Source organism: Penaeus japonicus, unplaced genomic scaffold, assembly GCF_977035675.1.
Source record: "Penaeus japonicus unplaced genomic scaffold, GWHDUDI00000001_assembly GWHDUDI00000037, whole genome shotgun sequence".
Classification (NCBI taxonomy): domain Eukaryota; kingdom Metazoa; phylum Arthropoda; class Malacostraca; order Decapoda; family Penaeidae; genus Penaeus; species Penaeus japonicus.
Genome location: NW_028234439.1, coordinates 6,873,746 through 6,883,745, shown reverse-complemented (window position 1 = coordinate 6,883,745; position 10,000 = coordinate 6,873,746). Strand labels below are relative to the sequence as shown.

Genomic DNA, 10,000 nt, shown 5'->3' with positions numbered 1-10,000 from the left:
GTCATGGCATGGTTGGGGTCGAAAAAGCCGAACCGCATGTGCAAGATGCTGGTGAAGGTCCTCTATTGGCCAACCATATCTCAGAGGGGGGCAAACAAAAGTGCGTCCACAAACTCCTGTTTGTTTAATACTTAAACCCTTTGACTTCTCGATGTGGGGCGAGACTGGTCAACCAGTTTAGAGGCGCCGGTTTCGCGTGCTGCATACTCATTCTATCTTTTCATATCCTCAGTAATTATAGAGGTATTTTTTTTTAGTTCTTGAAGTTGTGCCCTCTGCTTTGTCTTTCTTCTCTATTTTTTGTAATTTCCATTTTGATTGTTTTTTGTTGTGTTGTATCAGGCTGGGTATGTGTAGATGTGTCTTGCGTTATGATGGCTTGAGTTAGGCGGGCTGAGAGCTTGACAGAGTTTTGGTACTCCATGTCCGCTATTTTTACACGGGTTTGTTATGCCGAGTCCCCCAAGCCTTGGCGGAAGTTCGAGTATGGCTCTTCGTTGGCAGTGGGATTTCTTCCACCTGATAGTGCTGGGATCAGGTGCTTTACAATTGCTTCCTCAAGTGGTGAAAGTAAAGGCTCGATGTTAGGTATAGTTCGCATTAAGAAGTTCCACTTGTGTTTGATACCGAAGGTGAAGGCGGTATATGACGAGTGCGGTTCCTTCTTTGCGATTTCTGCCAGCTCTATCACTTCCCTTCTCCATTTCATCCACTTGCCTTATTACGTATTCTTCACTGGCTGCTGTTGCGCCAAGAACTGCCCCAAGGTGTTTTTCACCGCCGGCCTTTATGATCACGTTTGTTTCTCGGAAGGCTTCTCTGGCTTGTCCGAGATATTCCGGTTTTACAATTAAAACCGATTGGCGGCGTTCGGAAAATATCCTTGTGGAGGGCCATGTGTCTCAATGAGATTCCACCACTTCCTTATGTTCTCAATTTTCCCTGCTCCGGTCAGGTCGTCGGCATAAGCAACTTATTTTTTTTGGGCTTTATATTTTTTTCGTTGTTGTGTGGTCAATTATTGTTTGTAGCCTGAGGAGACCGATGGCGTACATCGCCATGGCCAATTGGGTCGCCTTGTGTTGTGCCCTCGGCTGAAGCTATCATCTCATAGGTATTTGTTCTATTGTCGAATATGTGGAGCTCTGCTGGGTTGTTGTGGGTGTTCTTAATGTTTTGTGCGAGGCTTGGGCATTTGACCTCTATATTGTGGATTGTTGCCTTCGGTTGATGTTGTTGAAGGCATTTGTAGCATCACCATGAGTACGGCCTGACAATCCGGACTCTTCATAGATGTTTCTCATGGCGTGGATTGCTGCCTCACACCCTGCCTGTTGACCTGCACACACCTGTAAATTTCCCACGGCTTGTCTAACGTCGTCTCGACAACGTTTCTCGCATGATTGCCTTGCCGATGATTCGTCGCAAGACTTCTCCATTTCGCTAATGCCAATGGGGCGGCATCCGGGCTTCTTGTCGAGGGCAATTAAACGACAAGCTGTGAAGGCATCCAGGTCGTTGCACAATAAGTTTTCTGTTGCAAGTTTTCTAGCAAGAGATGCAATGGCTTTGCAAAGGTATTTGCAGCTGTCCCAAACTTGCTGCTGCTCAGGATGGTTTTCCATGCCTTTGCGTCGAGTCCAGAAGGTCCAGCTGCACCATGTGTGTGCAATGCATGTGTTTCTTATCTTTTCGCCGGTAATTCGCTCAAAGATCTCCGGAGGTGGGGGATTATACTCTCCACGAACCATCGTTCCGCCGCCGCTTCCTTTGCAGGCGGGTGCTTTTCATTGAGCAAGCGACGGGTGTTTTCATTTAAGGGTAATGTCCAGTTGTGTCATTTGATGTTAGACCCTTACTGCCTTTGTCACTTTGCCTTGTTTCATTAGACTGGCAAATTTCCTTGATTTGTCCATCTCTTTTCTTGTTGCAATTGTTTTTTTCTTTTCTGTGTCTTTCCTGTAGGTTTTTTGCCTCTTTCAGGAGTCCAGTAACATCTCCTACTTTCCATCGCTCCTTCCTCCTTTTCATAGCCTTTACATCATCTGCGGTCTTGGATTTTGTATGTGTTCTTTGGATATGAGATGAGGTAGAATAGCGATTATTTTTTACACAGAGCAATCGGTTGGAGGAAGCTGCCGTTTGTGTACTCTTTAATTAAGAATTCGATTCCTTAATTAGGTCTTTCTTCGCGAGTTGCGTTGCATCTTGGAATGTCGAATAGATTGCTTGGGGAGAAAAGAAAAGTAACTATTTTCTTGTATATGTTTTCCGTTAGCAATGTTGCATCTTCAATTGACATATTTCGCCAGTATCGGGTCAGAGAAGAGTTTCCTTCCACCTGAGTGATTACCGGTTGCTGAGATTCGTGCCCTGTATTATTCATTTGAGATCCTACTATGCTATCTGTCTCTGCTTCTGTTCGCACTCTGGCTGGTTGGGATCTGTTTTGGCATTGTTGCCCAGCTCTGCACGATGTGCAATACCTTCCACTTCTTGTACATATGCAATTGGAGCAGTTTCGTGTAGTACAAGCACAGCAACGGGCTACAGTGGCCATTTTTGATAGTTGGTTGAGGTGAGCGACGCTGCAATTAGGCGCTCTAGGGGGGGAGATAACTCGGCTGTACGGTGTTTTAGGAGGGGGTGTATGGCATACTCTGGGAGGCTGGACGGTGTTATTTCACCCAAGGCTGAGTTCTCCTTGCAGATTCCCCGAGAGCTGTTACATACACCAAGTGAGAGAAGTGGGAGAGAAAAAATAAACAAACAAAGAGACAGAGGAAAAGGGTTGACAATGGTCAAGGCGTTGATAACCGCGGTCAGGTCCTTATCGGTGATTCCTCAAACGTCTGCTCGCGCACGCGCTAGTTCAAATCAGGGCGTGTGTCTCTAATACTATATTTTCAGTAGTATTTAGTGTGTAGAGAGAGATTATAAGGTATAAACCTTATTTAGCTATAGTGCGTATGTTTATACACCAGCTATTAAAAAATTGAGACTGTAGGACGCGTTGTGTCGCAAATATAGCTAAGTAATACGGAGCTACTGCGACGTACGTGCGCCCTCCCTCCCCCGTCTCTCTATCTCTCTGTGTAATATCCAAAGTTCTTGAGAAAATAGTAGCAAATCAATTAACAACATTCCTGGAAGCTAATAAACTTCTATCTAACACGCAACATGGATTTAGAAGTAAGCTATCAACCGAAACAGCATTACTAAAAAAATACAAATAAAATTTATAGCAACATAGACAATAACCAAATAAACTTGCTCACTCCATATGATTTGTAGAAGGCCTTTGACAGTGTTATCCGTAAAATTCTTTTCCATAAACTAAGAAATCACGGAAGTGATAACATCTGAGGTTCAACAAACAAAACACACAAAAAAAGACTTTGCCGCAAATGCAACAATAGCAAATGTCTATAAATTTCAACCACATAACACCATCCCCCCACATAAAAAAAAAAAAAACCCTATAATAGTTAAAAGGCCGACAAAAATACAATTATAACACAAATATACTAATCTATAAAAATATCCAGAAGATGACAAAAAAAAGAGAAAAAAAAATCATTTATATATATATATATATATATATATATATATATATTATATATATATATATATATATATATATATATATATATATATAGTATATGTATATATATATATATACATACATACATATATATTTATATATATATATATATATATATATATATATACATATATGTATATATATATATATATATATACATATATATATATATATATATATATATATATATATATATATCTATATATATATATATAAAGAAAAATTACGAGACCATAATTCATCTTTAAAATATTTTTAAAGTGCATTTAAAAACAAATTGAAAGAGCCTCTGAATTATCAGTGGAATCAAGCTTGTGAACATCAATCCAAACACGGTATTTCAGTCCTTCTGATGCTAATAGGTTGTCTTTATGGGTTACATTTGTACTTTATATTATCTCTGTTATAAGATAATATAAATGATATACACGCAAATAACCATTGTAGTAAATGAAATAAAGTATGTGAATTTGAATTCTCACTCTCTCTCTCTATATATATATACATATATATATATATATATATATATATATATATATATATATATGTATGTGTGTATGTGTGTGTGTGTGTGTGTGCGTATGTGTATATATGTATATATAAATAAATATATATATATACATATATATATATATATATATATAATATATACATATACATATATATATATATATATATATATATATATATATATATATGTATATATATATGTGTGTATGTGTGTGTGTGTGTGTGTATGTGTGTATATATGTATATATAAATATATATATATTATATATACATATATATGTATATACATATATATATATATATATCATATATACACATACATATATATATACATACATGCATACGTATACTATGATATATATGTGTGTGTGTGTGTGTGAGAAAGATGGTAGAATGCAGTAACGCATTTGAAATAGAAATATAAATTTTGCCTCCCTGACCGAGACTCGATCCCGGGTCGTCAGAGTAACAATTCCGGCTACTAACCCAATAGACCATGCGACCCACGAAAAGAATTGTCTAACCAGATGCCTTACAACCATCATGGAAATTGCCTATATTCTCTTAGCAGAGCAGTGATAGCGAGGTATTACAGACAATTCTCGTGGGCACTCAAGTCACAAATCGGGTTACCGAGGTTATATCTAAGTGAGAAGGATGGTAGAATGCAGTATTGCATTTAATATAGAAATACAAATTTTACCTCCTTGACTGAGACTTTTAGAGGGACGCGTGGTCTATTGGCTTAGTAGCCGGGATTGTCACTCTGATGTGTCGGTTATGGAGGCAAAATTTATATTTCTATTTTAAATGCGTTACTGCATTCTACCATCTTTCTCACATAGATATAACCTCGGTAACCTGATTTGTGACTTGAATTTCTAATTCATTGCTGCCGAGTGCAGCAATATAGAATAGAAATATTATTCGCAGTGCGGACTTGTTACTTCTCGTACGGGAATAAACGGCGGCTAAAATGTATATATTTCATATAAATACATCAAAGTACGCACAAATAAATTTATACGATTTTATTTTTTCATCATATGATTATGTCTTTGATGTTTGTTCATACAGATGCATAAAATTACGTAGCCGAGGGAGAATGCTAAAGAGACTACGGTTTATGTGTGCGTGTGTGTGTGTGTGTGGGGGTGGGGGGGGGGGGGGGGAGGGGGATGGGGGTAGTAGGCTATCTGGGAGGGGGGGGGGGGAGACGGTGGGGGGGCGGGGGGGGGGTAGGGGATGGGGGTGGGGGGTGCGCGGGGGGGGGGGGGGAGGGGGGCGGGGGGGGGGGGGGGGGGGGGGGGGGGGGGGAGGGAGGTGTATAAGATGGGGATGTACGATGATAAAGGTAGGATGACTGTATAGTAGCGTAATGGCCTTGTTTTGCAGCTAACAGTTCATGTTACGCACTCATGGTTATGCAATCCATTTATGAATATAGGTTGCCAATATGGAAGAAAGGCAGATAGATATATTTTTTTTTAAGATTTGCACAATAGGAAGAGCAGTTTACAAGAAATATAATATAATGCGATAAAAAAAAATAAGGAAAGTTGTTTAATCACATCTACCCACAATATACAATGGATAATTTTCGAGTATTTTTTTTGCATCGGTTATATTTTTATTTTATTATTAATGCTTTATAATCTCCCTCCTTGCTACGTATTTAGTTGTATCAAAATTACCATAATTCACTACGTAGTCGCATCGGGCCGTAAATGTTCGCGAATCTCTCAACTTTAGCAAATACTACAGTAAAAAACATGGGTATGAACACAAACTAATTTGCTGAATGCCACAGACACAGCGTAAGAAGCAAGGTATATATGTGTATTTTCTTCATACATTTCCCATGAATTTTCATAGAGTAATCGCGATTAAATAATAATAATAATAATAATAATTGCTTAAGGAATAAAAAAGTATTCATTGGTTGTCGTTCTACAATTTTCAGACACGTCTCGCAATTATCCAGAATGAAGTTCTTGAGCTTTAGCCTTAAAAATGTCATTAACATTTGATGAAAGGCAACAGGCATTATCTGCTCATCCAACCATTTCGGTCCTTCCATCAAGCATTTCATTTCATTGATTTCTTTTGAAAGCATTAGAAACACTTTATGACAGATGATTTTTTTTTAGCATATGCTTGTCTTGGATATCATGTAAGAATATGATGCAATTATTATTTATTCATAGGTAACAGAACTTTAGTAGTAGTAATACAAATAACGATAATGATGAAAACAATAATGACAGTAATAATGATGATAATGATAACAGAAATGATAATGATTGTAATTTTGGTAATAGTTTTAGAAGTTTTCAGAATTATTGTATTGAATTATAAGATTATTAATAATGGTTTCAAATGTGTGACACAATCAAGAGATTAGAACAACGAAGTTGTTACTGAAACAGTTGTTAACATTGACATTGTTGCCGGAAAAGGAACCGGCACTTGTGCTTCATCTGTTACAGGATATATGACACACAGCAAGAAGACACCTCATGCGGGGTCACAACTAGTCACAAGAGATTGTGGAAACTGCTGAAGTCTTTTCTGGGATTGTGTCAGAAGAAGAGACTATTGAGGATCTACAGCCAGTCACCAAAGAAACGAAATTTACAGATGAACATAAAATACGTGTAGATTTCATGAAAGAAAATTACCATGAATTATATATATATATATATATATATATATATATATATGTATGTATATATATATATATATATATATATAAAATAAATAATAAATATATATATATATATATATATATATATATATATATATATATATATATATATATGTCTGTGTGTGTGTGTGTGTGTGTGTGTGTGTGTGTGTGTGTCTGCGTGTGTGTGTGTGTGTGTGTGTCTGTGCGTGTGTGTGTGTGTGTATGTGTGCATATATACATCTGTATACGTACTTTTCATGAAGCTAGACCATACGGACACACATATACTTGAGTGATATGTAGCAATGTACACATTTAATGCTTTCTTTAGTATAGCATTCTTTATTCACAATCTAGTGTTAAGCAAAATTGTTGTTGAAAAAGTTTCGTCAGTTTGATGCTCCTGTAAATTGTAAATCATTCTTTCCAGAGGTTCAACATGAAGCAAAGACATCGAAATATACTGGCTGCGACTGGAGTAGCTTTAATGATAGCAAACCTCCTCAGGTAATACAATTAGAGTTTTATCTTAACGTTCTTGTTATTTTCATTATCGTTATATGTTTTATTGCCATTTTCTTAACCCTCATTAATGAGGCTGTCGTCAGTATTTTTATCGTATCATTGTTATTATAATTTTCATAATTATCATCGCCATGAAAAGGATAATGATAATGATAGACGAATATGATAAGGATTATGACAACAACAATTTTTTTTACCATTATAATTTTCATCATTATTGTTGTCTTTACTTCTTATCATTGTCATTATCATTATTATCATCATTTTTATAATTATTGATATTGATATTCCCATCATTAATATCATCATTACTATTATTAATATTATTGTTATCATTATCATTGTTATTAATCTTATCATCATTATCATTACTGACATCATTATCATTATCATCATTACATCATCATTATTATTATAGCAATGGTAGTAAGGATTAGGATAATGATAACAACAGTAATGATAATCATTATCATAATGATGATAATGAAAATGCTAATGACGATAGTAATAATAACGATATCAAGAATATGATGTTGATAATGAAAATAAATTAAATGGTAATGAATAATAAGGATACCAATAATAATAATGATAATGATTATGTAAAAAAATGATGATAGTAACAATGGCAATAACAATAATAATAATGATAACAAGAACACATTGTCATTATTATTAAATAACAATAATAGTAACGATACTGATAATGGAAATATAATGGTAATGCTATCAATGATGATTATTATTATGATAGTAATATTAATAATAGTGATACAATTGATGAGGATAATGATGATGATAATGATAATGATAATTTTAGACGTTTTGAATACCATTATAGAAATGATAATGATATGGATGACAAGAACGAATATATACATTAATGATAATAGTAATAATGATTTAGCGATAATGATGATATCAATAATGATAGTAGTAACGAATATGATGATAATAACAGCAGCAGGAGTAATGCTAATTATGGTAATGATGATAATAATGATAATAGTAATACTGATAATGATGATGAAGCATAAGGGTAAGAAATAGAAATATCAATAACATATCCTGTCTATTGTACCATTGCAATATATTGATGATAATCATGATGAAGACAACAATAACACTCCATGTTTTTATGATTTTTATTATCGTCAGCGTTCTTATTATTACCATCAGGAAATTTATTGTTTTAACATTAGTGAAGTAAAAAATAAAAATCACAATAAAGATAAAAATGAAATATTCAGAACGGGAGTAATGATATAGTAATAACACTAATAACCATAATACCAAGTAATGTTAAGTCTGATATACGACAAAACGATAAGACAAAATATCTGCCTATATATGTTGTCTACCTGAAAGAGTAAAGCGCAAATCTTCCCACTGAGGAAGGTAGGAGCCTTCAGTCGAACCGCCTTCTATTTCTAGAATGTCTATGCCATCGGTCGTGGTAAAACTTGAGCGGGCACGACTATATAGTAATCATCAGGAGGAACCTGAGACGTTGGAAATAAACGGTCAAGGTAAGGAGGAACGTTGGTTGACGTAATTAGGTTGTAAAGAAAGAAGAGAGAGAGAGAGAGAGAGAGAGAGAGAGAGAGAGAGAGAGAGAGAGAGAGAGAGAGAGAGAGAGCAGAATGAGAGAGAGGAGATATTGGAGATGAGGTGAGCGATGGAGAGAGTGGAGAGAAGATGGGAGGAATATGGGAGCGGGAGAGAGAGAGAGAAGAAAGGCGGAGAGATGGAGGAGAGAAGAGGAGGGAGTGAGAGAGAGAGAGATAGATAGATAGAGAGAGAGAGAGAGAGAGAGAGAGAGAGAGAGAGAGAGAGAGAGAGAGAGAGAGAGAAAACAAAAAAACATCAGCCTCATGTAAATCATTAACACCTGAAAATGTTGACTCGTTAACTGTTTAACGATATTATTTTTTTTCTTCTTCTTCTTCTTTTTTATGCTTTCTTTTCAGACAAAATTTGCAGTATACAAAAACCAGCAGATGTAGAGGAAATTTACAGGTATATGGAGAACCCAACATTGACATGTGACACACCCGTAAGTATTCCTTAAACTTTTTTTCTCTCTGTATCTTACGCTTGCTTTCCTTTCTCATTATATCTCTCTTTCATTTTCATTCACTCATTTGTAAAGTATCCTTTTTCAAAATGAACTATAATCGGAAACTTCCCACATATTATACCCAAAGGTAATGGTTGGAGGAACAGCGAGAAAGGAGAAGCCACTTATACTGAATGAAAAGTGGATGTGTATGGACGAGAGGTACAATTTCAGGCCTGGGAACTGTACCGTCTACTCCTTTGGAATCGATGTAGACTGGTCGTTTGATGACGACATGGATAAACGCTTTCGCTGTAAGGTATATATATTTGACAGCACATTTCCCTTTCTTGAGTTCAATATGCTACAGATTGGTGTTATAAAAAAAAGGGCATGTGTGCACCTAGTTATATATTCAGTTTATCTTGTTTGTTGTTTGTGTGAGTATAGTGTGTTAGTGTGTTTTTGTGTGTGTGTTAAGTGTTGGATTTTTTGTAGTGTGATGTAGTTTGAGTGTTTGTTTGTTGACATAATTTAGGTAGAATTGTTATGGTGTATATATATATTTTGATTGATTTTGTTGTGTTTGATTTAGATACATATATATCGGGTT

The 10,000-nt window shown here is 35.8% G+C and overlaps 1 protein-coding gene across 1 annotated transcript in view; it reads left to right on the top strand.

Moving 5' to 3' along the window:
* LOC122259096 (uncharacterized) overlaps nt 1-10,000 on the top strand; it is a 62,622-nt gene that overhangs the window by 24,384 nt on the left and 28,238 nt on the right. The window contains exons 2-5 of the mRNA XM_086532455.1: nt 7,234-7,310; nt 8,763-8,857; nt 9,299-9,384; nt 9,536-9,706. Coding sequence (XP_086388581.1) covers nt 7,234-7,310; nt 8,763-8,857; nt 9,299-9,384; nt 9,536-9,706 — 429 coding nt within the window. The remainder of the gene's footprint in view (nt 1-7,233; nt 7,311-8,762; nt 8,858-9,298; nt 9,385-9,535; nt 9,707-10,000) is intronic.